This window comes from Galeopterus variegatus, unplaced genomic scaffold (assembly GCF_000696425.1).
Source record: "Galeopterus variegatus unplaced genomic scaffold, G_variegatus-3.0.2 Scaffold9574, whole genome shotgun sequence".
NCBI classification, from domain to species: domain Eukaryota; kingdom Metazoa; phylum Chordata; class Mammalia; order Dermoptera; family Cynocephalidae; genus Galeopterus; species Galeopterus variegatus.
In genome coordinates, this window is record NW_007735685.1 from 4,079 (window position 1) to 17,714 (window position 13,636).

General features: G+C 45.8%; 1 protein-coding gene across 1 annotated transcript in view; it reads right to left on the reverse strand.

Moving 5' to 3' along the window:
• Positions 1–322: 322 nt before the first annotated feature.
• Positions 323–13,636, reverse strand: part of LOC103609395 (neuronal PAS domain-containing protein 2-like) — a gene marked incomplete at its 5' end in the record, with an annotated part of 30,960 nt that continues 17,646 nt past the window's right edge. Inside the window, 4 exons of the mRNA XM_008593724.1 lie at positions 323–542; positions 1,293–1,375; positions 2,005–2,123; positions 12,521–12,634. Of these exons, the coding sequence (XP_008591946.1) occupies positions 323–542; positions 1,293–1,375; positions 2,005–2,123; positions 12,521–12,634 (536 nt within the window). The remainder of the gene's footprint in view (positions 543–1,292; positions 1,376–2,004; positions 2,124–12,520; positions 12,635–13,636) is intronic.

Here is a 13,636-nt window from a genome sequence, read left to right on the forward strand (position 1 = left end):
GCACAACGATGCAGTCATCTTTATGTGCCAGGCCGAGCTCAGCATCTGGCCTGTAGCTGGTAAGCAGTACATGCCTGCTGACCAAAGAACAGTTCTGTGAATTCAGTCTTCAAGATATACTGCAAACTTAAAATTCCTGGCATCGCCTTAGTTTCTTAATTAGGATTAAACAGAATGCCTATCTGGGAATATGCCACTGGGAAGGTGCTTCAGTTTGGGGCAAAGCCAATTCCAGATGAAAACAAGACATGGGGGTAAATGCAGACAAGGACCTCCACCATGCGTGCCCCAGATCATTTCAGAGAAAACCAAGTCCGCTGCCTCAGGAAAAAAACAGGTAACAAGCAGAATTCCAGAGGCGCAGAGCCCCGCTGTCCAGGCCCCCATGGAGTGAGCTCGAGGCCCCTGTGCTGGAGCTGGGCAGATGGTACTCACGGTGCTGGTGGCACCTGGCCAGGAGCTCCAGGTCATCGATGTGGTAGTAGTCGTAGCCCGAGGTTCCCAGCACTTCAAAAGGCAGGTATCCTATGATTGGAGGGGCCCTGGCCAAGGACACAGGGGAGGGAGTGTTCATCAGAGAGGAAACACACTGCAGGACTCATCGAGGTGGCCATGCCTTAGAACACTGAGGGTGCAGTTTGTGTGTTTAATGATCAACCCAGAGGCCTCATTTCTCAAGAACGTGGGGAAGAAAAACTTTGCAATGGTCAAAACCAGAGACGCTGTGTTTTCCAAAGGGCTCAACTTGTTTTGGCATTTAGACACTCTGTTCCCTTGGCATATTCCGGCCCAAATAATAATAATAAACTATATCACTACTGAATAATTAAAAGCAGCTACACATTGGGTCAGCCCAATGCCGAAGTGTGATAAAAAATTAAAGGGTGGGGAGAGAAGATTTTTTAGTACTTAAGCTATGAATAATGTTACAAAAAAAAGAAAAAAAGATTGGGCTCAAGGATTAAAGGGGTGTTGAAAGAAAAAAAATGAGATGTTTCTCTCACATCTGTTCTTGCTTTACTGGGAGCTGGAAAGGGCCCCAAGCAGGGATCATTCCCTAAAATGCCCCTGGGCCGAGGCCTCTGACCCTAACACAGAGCGTACCCATGGAAGGGGCAAATGCAGTTGGAGGGAAACCATCTCACCCTTGGCCAGAAATAACTTTTCCTCCTGCCAGAAAGTCCTTTTCCTTCGACGGACCAGGCCCAACTTTTCTCTCCCAAGGATAGCATGGTTCATGCAAACAACACTTGAAAAGGACCCAACCCAAATATGTTTTTCTTTTCACAAACCTGTGATCCAGAAATAAAAATTTCCATTCCAAGCTGTGCCTTGAAGTGAATTCCTCTAAAGGTTCGTCAACTATGCACATTTCCTGTATGGGAAGGGGAAAAAATGTTGCCTGCAAGTGCTGGATGCGACCCTAGGTCTGTTCTAAAGGAGTGCGCAGTGGGTAACAGAAGTTAAAATCATTCTGAGCAAGTCTCCAAGTTGCATTGGACTGAAACCCATCATCTGTAGAATATTAGCTGATACTAAATTTATTTCACAAGCTGAGGAAAAATACCTAGGAGCCAAAATGTCACACCACTCCCTTCCCATTACCTAGAAGTGTGGTAAACATGCGGAAAATGGCTTTTCCTCTGAATCTGAATGACTAATGTAACTCAACCTTCATGCCATAGATGCAAGAGCAATCATAGATGAGAGAATACAGACCCACCCTCAGCTTTTTGACATTTGGTAGGAAGTGGGAAGAGCTACAGAGCTGGAGAGCAGCCTCTGCAGGCCGGGGGACACGGATGCTGACTTCACACAGAGGGACTCGCAGGAAACCAGCGCAAGGGGAAAGGCAGGCACAGAAACCAGACATTTCAGATTTTCAAAGCCAGTGACAACGTCATCATAATTTTATCCTCTCCCCTAAGGACAATGAATGCAATATCACTAAATATGACTCAATTGCAAAAGCTCCACACCATGAATTCTCTCTCGGGTACTTGCCTTCAAGAATTGTGGGGTCGCCAGACGAACGGTGGCGATGAAGCAGACCTCCTTTCCTAGTGGCATCCGGCAAGGTCTTGAAAGGGCATTGTCAAAGCCATTACAGGAGGGGCTAGGCACTGTGGGGAAGAAGAGGACACATAGGTGAGCCCTGTCTGGTGACAGTAGCCAACCGGTTCCTGGCACTTACTTTAAGCCAAGAACCACTCCCCGGGCTTCCTGTATATTAATTCCTTTCATTCTTACAACAAGCCAATGAGGTAGGTACCACTGCACGGATGAGGAAACTGAGGCAAAGAGTGGTGGAGTAACTTGTGCAAAACTGAACAACTTGCTAGTGGCAGAGCTGGGAGTTGTGTCTGTGCCAGTGACCAATGTATTATTGCACTGCCTCTCACTTCCACCGGTCCTAGAGCCCTTAGCTCATTGTGCTGGGAAGACACTCCACCACGTGAAGACAGCCTCGCTCCACATCCCGGCTCTGCGTGCTCACTGCAGCCGGTGTTCTAAGGGTGAGTTCCACATCAGATGGTGTTTCAGAGACCAACAGTCTCAGGGAGAGTAGTGGTGTCCCTGCATGCACTGATACCCCCTTCCCTGCCCCTGGCCCTGGCTTGGCACACCTGGGATTCAAGGGTTTCTGCCCTGAAGCCCTCCCCTGGGGGCCCAGGCTGATGCAGGGGCTGCATCTGGACCTCTGAGGAGGAGGCCTCTGGATTTAGGGTCATCCCCAGAGGTACACAGTGCCCACAATGAGACTCGCTAGTTCCACAGCACTGCACAGGTGAAAAAATCCGTTCCCATGCGTATTTATTCTCAGAGCCTGGGAAGGCATTACTGTCCTCACTCTACAGACAAGGAAACTGAGGCCCAGAAAGTTCTGTAATTAACCAAGGTCACTCAGAGTAGAAGTAACAGAACAGGGATGCCAGGTCAGTGCTTCTAACAGGGAAGAGAGGGGATTGTTCTAGATTCACATCCACTGTGGAGCGGAGACCAGGACCTCCAGGAGGCGCCACTTGGCATCAGCAGAGTCTTCCCTGAAAGGCTCCAGACCTGCCCTCAGTGTCACTGTGGAGAAATGATGCACATTGTGGGCCAGAGAAAAATTCTGCTGTTTTTAGGTGGAATTCGCTAGGTGGGAAAAAGAACCCTGTTAAATATGAGAAAAATTGGCTATACAACAGATTCCCCAGGGACCTTTGGCACAACTGCCTAAGTCCTAGCTCAGCTCATTCAGAAACGGGGGGAGAAGCACAGACATCGGCACTTTCAGAAGCTCCAAAGGTTTTTCAACATGCAGCCAGGGTTGAGGATCCCCATGGCAGATCATCTACACTTCCTTTTCTTTTTAAAATGTGGTTGATTATATCCTACACATTCTGAACTTGCAAATTTAAACATCGTCATGTTTTCCAATTTAACTAAAAACATATAGCACCAGAAAACCAAATGCCTTATAAAACGAAATCTGCAAGATTTTCTTTGGATTTTAGCTTTCCAATCATTTTTTTATTTTATATATTTACATGTTTCTAAGTGATTCTATAACGTGGTCTTTCCCCCACTCACATGAATAAATTCATTTTACCAAACATGTTCTCTGAATTCATTCATATCAACACTAATAAATGTTTCCAAACATGAACATAAAGTGAGTAAAATAAAAAATAGTGGTCTCTGGAGAGTTCACATCTGTCACAAATTGGCTTAGACTACTGCAGATATTTGGTAGGGTGAGCCAAGAGACTTATCAAAGGGAAGGAAAACAATTCCACATAAGGGAAGGTCTGCAGATGTGAACATCTGCATAATTTTTAAAAAAGGACATTTAAAATTTTTCCAGATGTGAAATACCCTCTTTGCTTGAAACTAAGAGACATTATCCAGCCAGATAATGACCTAATAAAATTCCCCCAACTCTTTCAGAATACAAAGACCTTCCAAGCAAACTTCCCAGGACTTCCCAGGAATCCAAGAGAAAGCCTCCCTTATCTGTAAATGCTGCGCCTTGTTTGAATGATGCTTTTGGCTGCTACATTCATGTGCTCTGCCAGTAAGTGCCTTCCTCCTGATCCACTGGGAGCAGGAGACGGGGACAGAAGAGCGAGAGGTGGAAGCACCTGCCCCAGGACTCACTGCCCCTTGCGACTTCCTCCAGGGGAGCAGAGACTCAGCCCATGAACACTGCGTGGATGTTCTGCAGAGCCTGCTGGCTGCCTCCCAACGTGGTTTTATCTGTTCTTTTATATTCTAAGGCTATAAAGATGAAAATGCATCCCCCAAAGGGAAGTTTCATTACTGCTTGCAGCCTACGCTTGATAAGCTCGGCATTTTACAGATGGGCCCAGAATTGAGCAACTTCTCTTCTAAACAAGCTTTTCCCACCAAAAGGCAACTGAGGGCTTGATCAGGGGAGACAGACAGAAAATCAAGGATGAACGTTTTAATAGAGGCCAAGGGGAAAACCTGGGGGAAAACCATGGGGAAGAAGATACTTTAAACATTTTGTGGATTGCATTTGAACGACCTTCACTCTCAGCGGGAGCCTTCTTGCATATCTAGAGCCAACGCATATGCAAACTGCTCCCTGGGACTTCCGAGTCATATTTAGCACTTAGAATAACTTCTCTGGCACTTTGTATCCCAAGGTAGTTTAGAGACATTAATTAAGGATTCAATTAGTTGTTTTAATTTAAGTAATAGAAAAAATACGTCTAATTACAACTGGCTTCCTGAGCCTCTCAGAAGGATTAACCACTAAATGCAGGCACAGCCCTGTTTTCTCAGATCTCTGACTACTCATGATATAAAGGAAAGTGATTCTTTCTTGCCACATTTTCCCCCTAGGGTCATCTTAGTCAAAACTGATCTTACTCTTCCCAAAAGGTAAGTAGGTAGATTTCTCTGTGGCAGGAGCTGGGTCTTATTCTCTGTCTCCAGCTCTGAGCAGGTGCCCTGCACATAGCAGGTGTTCAACATGTGTTTACTGGATGAATCTATCATGAGATGACGTTCCATCTCACATCCAAACCACAGCTTAAGGCCCAGTTTGGGAAGAGACCTTCCGGTCCTTGCCAGTAATGAGTGCACAGACCTTGGGGCCCCAAACTGGCTTTCTCTCCACGGTGAGACCTGGTGCTGCTGGTGGCTGTGCCCGCTCGACCAGCTGTGGAGGGCGCCCACAGGGCATGGCTCTGGGTGCCACTGGCACTCAGGCTAGCTCACTGCCCCACTGATGCATTAACACTGGTCAGCAGGAGGCCTGTGTGTGGCACACCACGATCACCACACTGTGATGGAAAACAGTGGAAATGCCCATTGTGAGCTCCCGCTTGAAGACATGCAGGGTGGTGCTCTGCTTTTAGTCTATATTAAAACGGTTCACAGGTTATCAAGCCCCGCACCTTTCACAACAGTCTCTAAGTTCAGAGATTTTGAAAGAGTTTCGCCTTGAGCTGGCCTTTCTGGAATCCCAAAAAACAAGAGAGTCCAAAGGTTCTCTGGAGACTCAGAATGACAAATGCCTGTCTCATTTGGAAGCCCCCAAGGTTAGCTTCCAAGTCTGTCTGATGAGCTCCCAAATCAGTCATGACAAGGAGATAAAGATGACTGCAAGGGCAGGGAGATCTCAGGCAGCAGGAGAAATTTCAAAAGGGGTTAGGAAAGGGCGAGGAAGAGGCAGAGATGGTAATAGTGACCTTCAGCTAACAGCAAAAGAATAAAAGAAACGAAGAAATGGAGAAAGATGTACTGACTCTGCTCCACTCAGTCATAGACTCAGTCATCAGAACAATTACGCATTCTCATCAGAGACAGCCTGCTTATAATAAATCAGCTGCAACAGCTGGAGGAAAACATACTAACAGTTTGCAAGGAAAGTGACAAATAGCTTTCTCAACACTTCTCAGAACAAATAAAAAACAAATCTGATAGGTGTGTGCAAGATGTGAAATAATCATTGTGGAGGTTTGCTCCAGGAAGAATCAAGTTCCTAAATCCCAGTGGTGATAAACATCCGAAAAGTCTGAGCTATGGTGCTGAAATGCAGAGGGGAAAACAATTCTCCGCACATTCGTGAGAAATCATCTCCCATGCATTAGGCACTACTTTCTGACTCTTACTTCCTCCTCTTCACAGCATGCTCGATCCATGTGTTCCGAGCAGGCAGGACCTGGGTTCTTAGGCTGGCAGCAGCACGGGGATCCCGCCTGTTCCTCTGCCGGGGCCCTGCCTGAATCGCTCGGTGGTGCTTGGGTCTTGCTTCCCTTCTGCCAGTTCTGCTTAGCGCAGGGAAGAACAACATTGGACAGCAGGAGAGAGCCACATGAGAAAGCTGGGGTGTGCAATTTGGTGGACTGAGAAAAGTACCCTAAAGAGAAACTATATGTCTTACTTATTTCTTCTTTCCTCTGGTGTTCTTAACTAACATGAGTATTTCCAGGGGCCAGAAGACTGTAATGGCGTTGACGAGACATCCACCAGATGGCTGGTGTGGACGGGCCGGGTTATTTGTATGCTCGGGAAAGTGCACTTCCTATAGGCCCTCAGCTCTGTCTTCCAAATGGATATCGTGTACACATTTTTATCACAATTACGGGACAACTTGTACGAAAGTTCTCTACTCCCAGACTGAAACAAGCAGAAAGATGTGGTTGGTAAGCGTCTGACCATTCCTCATACATTAGAACAGAGACCCTAGATATTTGCGCAGGACGATGCCCTGGGTAACAATTGGCTCTTTATCATGATTTTAACTCCTCTGTAATCCAATCTGGCAGCAATGATCACTGCTGGAGAAGGACATGATGCTTCTCTGTTGGCTGCAGGGGACGTTCTGGTTCCTGCTCATAGAAGCTTGTGATGGATAGATTCGACATGCCTCCCATGAAGCTCTTCAACCTCCGTTCCCAGTGAGGTCTGGCATGTGTGCGCTGTTTCCTTAACTGAGACATCTCAATTAATTCAGCTTGAGGGGAAAACACACACACACACACCCCAACCCTCAAAGCCATAAAATGAGGCAACCTACAGAAATCCCACAGACCATACAGAACCAAGTGTTATAAGCTGAAAACCCTCCACTTCTGCCAGCACTTCAAATCTGGCTGTGTGGTTAGATGCATGTAGGTAATATGAGGGCAGGGAAACTTTTATACTCTGGTGCGTGGTTTCTGGAAAGCCCAGAGTGGAATGTTTGCTGAGGGTGACCTATTTGGAACCACACCAGTAACTTTTGAAATGCCGCTTTCTGGATTTCAGTCAGACGCACATTTAAATCCAGGCCTGGGGGAGAGGCAAGGGCTCGCAGAAAGAGCTGCCTTCTTCCTGGCATGCGGTTATCTTTCAGGAACTGGAAACCACTTCTTAGGACCCCTTCAAGCAGAACTGTTCATCACAGCTTTGAAAATCTGGTTACTTCCCACCGAGAGCGGTAGGGTGGAGTCAGGGCTTGGGTGCATGGGTTTGAGAAGGGCCCGGTGGGCTCCCCTATCTAATTGGAGAGGTAAAAAGATGGGACAGTGTATCTGTCCCAAAGAATCTCTCTCTCTCTCTCTGGTTTTAAAAATATCTGTTACAGGACACACATAGCCCCGAATGAAGTAATTTAGTTTCAGCTCTGCTCTGGAACAGTCACTGTGCAGAGCAGAGGAAGACAAGGGCTGCCCGTGCCGCCCCCGGCCCCGGATCAGAGCAGCTTTCCACGCGGAGAGGAGGAGACACGCGCCCACGTGTCCCAGCTCCAAGTCCTCCAGGAAGCGTCTCACACACTGGGTTCCAATCTGTCCTCAAGTGGAAGACCTAAAAAAGACTCTTTTCTTGTCCTATTTCCCAACACATATTTCTTCACAGTTATTAAAAATGTAGGTTAAAGATGTGAAGTGCTGTCTTCCACCCGCCCCACCCCCCGGCTCCTACAACATCTGTTGCAGATGGCGAAGTCCTAATGAGTGCCCCAAATGTGCAAATACTGAACCAGGGGAAAAGTCCATTTTGCTCAGGTATTTGGGCAATGGTGGCTATGTTTACACTGCCCCAGTGACCAGGGCAGAGGTAAAGGGGCAAAACCACTGGTGAGGCCAGAAGCGTCTGATGACAGCGTGATCTCGTTGTCAAGGGCAGAGGTGCTCCCGTCCCTCCTCTCCCCATCTCCACCTCGCTCAGCCCACTCCCACTTGTTAGAGCCCCACTCACACTGGTTAGAGCCCCACGAATCACTGGTCAGAGCAGCCATCTGGGTTAGCAGGCAAGCAGATGGGACCCTCAGCTACACGATCTAAGGGTTCCCAAAGAGCTCTCTGGCCAGTCCCACCTTTTCCCTGCCTTGGAGGCTACACATTTCATTTCAGGTCCTTTGGTTTAGGGTCCGAGGGTCCCTGTAAATGGATTTTTGAGTAGTAGCCCAGTGCCTCTATCAGCTGAGGGCCAATCGGTTGATGAGATGAGCTCTAGGTGGAAGAGAGTGTGTCAGAAATGGCCCAGCGGGGGCACCCCTGGGTGAGGGGTCGGGGCAGGGACATCAGGGAAGGGGGCTGCTGGGCTCAAGACACCCAGGGAACCAAGGTGGGGCACAGAATGTGGAGTGAAGGGAGGCCAAAGATGAACTTCCTTAACAACACACTGTTGCATTGGAGGCCTTCTGTGTAGACGATTTACAAGGTGCCACAAGTTACACCCTCCAGTTCACCCAGCATATACTGACATGTATTTAACCTGCACTTTGGATGTAAGGCCAAAGAAGTGTGGGGAGCCCTCCTGGAGCGTTCCTTGGAGCTTGTCAAGGAGAGCTCCGTTAGCTCCCATGGAGGAGCATTATTTCCCTGGGAGTCAGAAGTCTTCGGACTGAATCCTGGCTCTGTGTGTGGGGCCAAGATCTCCGAGCCTCAGTTTAGTTCAACCTACTTCTATCCGCACTTGTTTATTTGCTAGGCATGGCCTACGCTGGGCCCAGGAGGGGGTGCGGTGAGTCCACAGACGAGTAAAGGTCTCTGTCCTTTCCATTCCATTCTTTATAAAAAAAATAACAGGCATCAAATAAGAATGTATCAGGCAATATTCCATAAACTACACAGCCCTACAGAAATGCCAGGACTTTCCATGGTAATGGACAAAAGTTGGGTTTTCTATGTAGTTCTTTGAGGTGTGAGTATGTATTCTATTTAAATACAACTGATGCGAGTGGTCATTTTTCTTCTGCACTTTACATATTAATTTTTCAGTCTGTGCACACCTGAGAACTCAGGGAAGTTGCAAGGGTGGCTTGGGTTATCATCACATTTTCTTTTTTTTTTTTTCCTTTTTGTCTTTTTTCGTGTCCGGCAACGGATCGCAACCCTCAGTGTCGCGCCCGTACCGGACCAGGACCGGCAACGGGATTGCAACCCTCGGTGCTGTGCCTGCACCTCGCTCAGCCAGTGAGCGGGAACCGGTCTGTATGTGGGATCCGAACCCTCGGCGGGAGCGCCTCCGCGCTCGCAAGCGGCACACTGTAGCAGTGTACCACCGGGCCGGCCCTAAATCATGTTTTATGGGTCAAAACTGGTAGAATGTTGGCAATTTCATAGGGTTCAATCTTAGGAATTCATTTGTCTCTGACTTTTTTTGCTATTTTAATCCAATTTAGGCTTGTATCTCATGTGTTCCATGGTTACATTTGGGGGCTCTTGTCTCAAGAAAGCCCCTCGAACTTCAGCTTGTACAACAGGCTCTGCAAAGACACTCTGCACTCTTGATTTTAAATTTTCTACTTTCAAGGCTGTGTGTTTATAGCAGTAACAGTTTCAAAAAAAAATCACACATAATTTTCACACATTCTTTCAGGCAAACAAACACTGTATCAACTTGAAGTGAAAATAGAGCCTCGCTAGTTAAAAAAAAGAAAAATCTCAGGTATTCAGAATGAGGCCTACCTATTTCCTTGAAATCTCCTAAGATGTGATAAATGACAGGATGCTTCAAAGTGATATTCGGCAGCATCTTCATTAGAGTCGTGGAAATGTAAATTTACAAAGGCTCCAACTGCTGTTCCCAGCCAATCACAGGTCAGTTCTTTTAATTGTGTGCACTGTTGTCATGGAGACACAGGGGAGCAGCATCCCATACTTCCCCCAGTCTTGGCACTCTGGGGGACAGGGTGCCTTCCCCTCTGTGCACATGGCCACTTGGGACATGCTGCTATCCCAGCAGCTGGCTTTATGGACAAAGCACATGCGTTTTTAAAAATATTGTGGTAAACTACACATAACACAAAGTCTACCATCTTAACCACGTTTAAGTGCACAGCAGTAGTGTTAAGAACGTTCACATTGCTGTGCAACCATCTCCGCAATCCGTCTCCTGGACTCTTTTCATTTTGCAAAAGGGAAACTTTGTATCCATTAAACAACTCTCCATTCTCCTCCCTCCAGCCCCTGGCAACCACCTTTCTACTTTCCATCTCAATGAATGTGACTACGCTAGGTACTCGTATAAGTGGAATATTTGTCCTTTGGTGACTGGCTCATTTTATTTAGCATAATGTCCTGAAAGTTCTCCCATGTTGCAGCATGTGTCAGAATTTCCTTCCTTTTTAAGTCTTAATAACATCGCAGTTTCTTTATCCAGTCATCTGCTGATGGACACTTGGGTAGCTTCCTCCTTTTGGCTATTGCACATAATGCTGCTATGAACACAGGTGTGCAAATATCTCCTCAAGACCCTACTTTCACTTCTTTTGGGTATATGCCCAGAAGTGGAACTGCTGGATCATATGGTTCTATGTTTAGTTTTTTGAGAAACTAGCATGCACATTTTGAGCAAATTTCAAACTGCCATTTATATTAACTTGATGATAAAGTTGTCTGGAAATAGTGCCATTAAAATCTATACGGAATAGCATTGGGAATTACACTAGGGAAGTGCTTTTCAAAGTATGATGCCTTAACCAGAACCCTAGTCCTTTCCAACATTGCTGGGCCCTACTCTCAGATCTCCTGGGATCTCTAGCGCAAGGCCTAAGAAACCTGCATTTTAACAAGCTGCTGCACCCAAAGAACCACCGCACAGGGTTGGCATGATGTTGGGTTTTCTACGAGGTGCCTTCTTAGTTCACTTTCTTTAATTGGGTAGCCCAAAGAGCTACCATGTACATCTTTGTGTGGTTCATTAAAAATTCATCTCATAAAGTTTGGGTAAGCCTTTCAAATGAGTTGAATTAGACATGGTCAGGCCTTGGCTTAATCTTATTTTGTCCAAATTTAGGGGCTCACTTGGGAAAGCAAACCTCCCACCAATTCTATCTGCTCGGGCATCTTGAGCCCTGGATGGGTTGGGTCCCAGAAGGGACTCCAACTCAGCTAGGGAGCCCAGCATCCAGGCATAAGCCCTGAACACTGGACTTGAAAGTCACTCTGGCAGGATCATGCTGTTTAGCATCTAGCTGGAACTTTTTAAACAAAGCATGTATAGTTACGCAAATAACATACAACAAAGGATCATCTGAGGTTGAAGGAAAAATCCTTGCTAGCCTCAGCATAGGACTCAGTGCCATTACTGCAGCTGGTTCTCATGGAAACTCTTGACTAGGGTAATAGACCCACCGTGGATCCAGAATTGAACTGCAGTAACTAACACAGCCCAAGTCAGTGCTGTGATCTTCTGCTCCGGGCACCTCCCACCTGCCCTCCCCCTCATTTCTGCAACTCATCTTTCTGTTTTTATTTCCCTTTGGTATTTTTCTCTCTTCTCCTCCTCTCTTTTCCCCAGTCCCTGTCAACACTTTCTTCTATTTTTTCCCCATCTTTGCTGTTTTATGAAATGTGATTTGTTTTGTGTTGAGTTTTGAGGAGCACGACAAACAAAATGCAGGCCATTCTGTGCTTGGCCATGGTGGGACTTGGTTTCTGAATCTCTGGTATCAGGCTGCATCCCCATTTCGCATGGGTCAAAAGTAAAAATGAGTCTGCAGCCAGAGTTTGGGTAATTTGTTATCTGGGTAATAAGACTTGACTGCTTGGCTTATCCTGCTTGATAATTAATCCGATGTGGATTGTTGGCTCATGGTAAAACGGGCCCTTTACTGTGCATTAGGGCCACAGGAAGCCGAAGAGCCATGAACCAGAGCTATTAAAGCATGCTCACGGCAGTACAGTGAAGAGGAGGATAAAAACGCAGAAAGCAAGGTTACGGATCTTGAAGTCACAATGAAGACCTATTTGATGGAGTGCGTAGGCCGCGCCTGTTCTTTATTAACTGTAAGTTGATTCTCCCAGTACAGAATCATTTCATAAGCCTGAAGATAAGTAAACGAATCACATGCATTTCAGTGGGACTGTGTGCCCTGGCACGAACAGGTGTGGGAGTGTGTTCTCGAAAGGGAGAGAGCATCGATGAGCACAAAATTGCATCTTGGGAATATGCAAATCCAAACGCAAATCTGAAAATTCTCCCTCCTCCTCCTTCGGTGATTCTTATGCCCCCATGAGCATGTTTGCATGATAAAAGATGCTGTCGCAATTATATGACAATTAAAGCTTACCATTGTTGTAAGAGCGAAAGTTTCCTACAAATTTTATGTATTCATAAGTTGGAAATTCCTTTGGGTTCAAGCTGCCTCTGAGAAGATGGCAATAAAACTCTAAATCGTTGTCAGCTGGGCCGTTAAAGAAAGAAGAGAAAGGAACACGAGCATTACACAGACTGCAGATTACACAAGCAGCATCTTGCTGCAAACTCTTACGGGATTAGGTCTACACATGGCCAGGCTATTTCTCTCATTATGATTGACTTTCAAACCTGGTTTATAACCTTTGCAGCACAGGGCTTTCTTCCCATAGTTCATAGATGTTTTGCATTCCATACTTGGTCCCAATTAGTCTTAATTTGCTCACAGATGTCTGTGGTTGGTGATGTCGGCATTGATTAGTTCCGGTTGTTTTCATACGGTACATTAAAACGAAGCTGCTCATATAGAGCTGCTCTCTTTAATTTAATCTTTTTGCTCTGCTTTGAAGTCAATCAGATGTACAACAGGACAAATTATTCATGGGAAATGGATGAAGGCTTCAACTAGCACAAGCATCTTTGCTACCGCATGCAGCCGTGCACTTCATTAAGTGACCCCTGTTCAGTAGGCACCAAGGCCAGCCTTCTATCCAGGTTGTCATATATTTTGATAAAAACTTCGAAATTACATAAAAAACATGACTGTATATAAATAACCAGATGATGGCCTCAGGAGGACAGAATTTAGATTTTTGACCTAATTATTCAGTTTTCAGTTGGTTACTTAGTAATATACAAATTTAGCATTAGAATATCCTCCAAAATAAGCAGATTGTTCACTGATTTTTGCACTGTTTATTACTAAAAGACTCTCATGTTAAAAAAGGAAGCTCTTATACATGCAAAACAAGTTATTATTCTTAAGCTTTATGCTTTCAAATTTTCCACATAAAAGCTAAATGTCTTACATATCCCATAAACTCCAGCTTTAGCTTTAAACTTAAAATATACCTCTAAGGATCTTGGAAACATTGTGAGTCACAAGGAAAATTATTCTTAAAATTAGTCCTCCCTTCTTAATTTCTAACCTCCTGTCTTTTTTTTTTTTTTCTTTTTTACTGACCGGTAACAGGATCGCAACCCTCAGTGT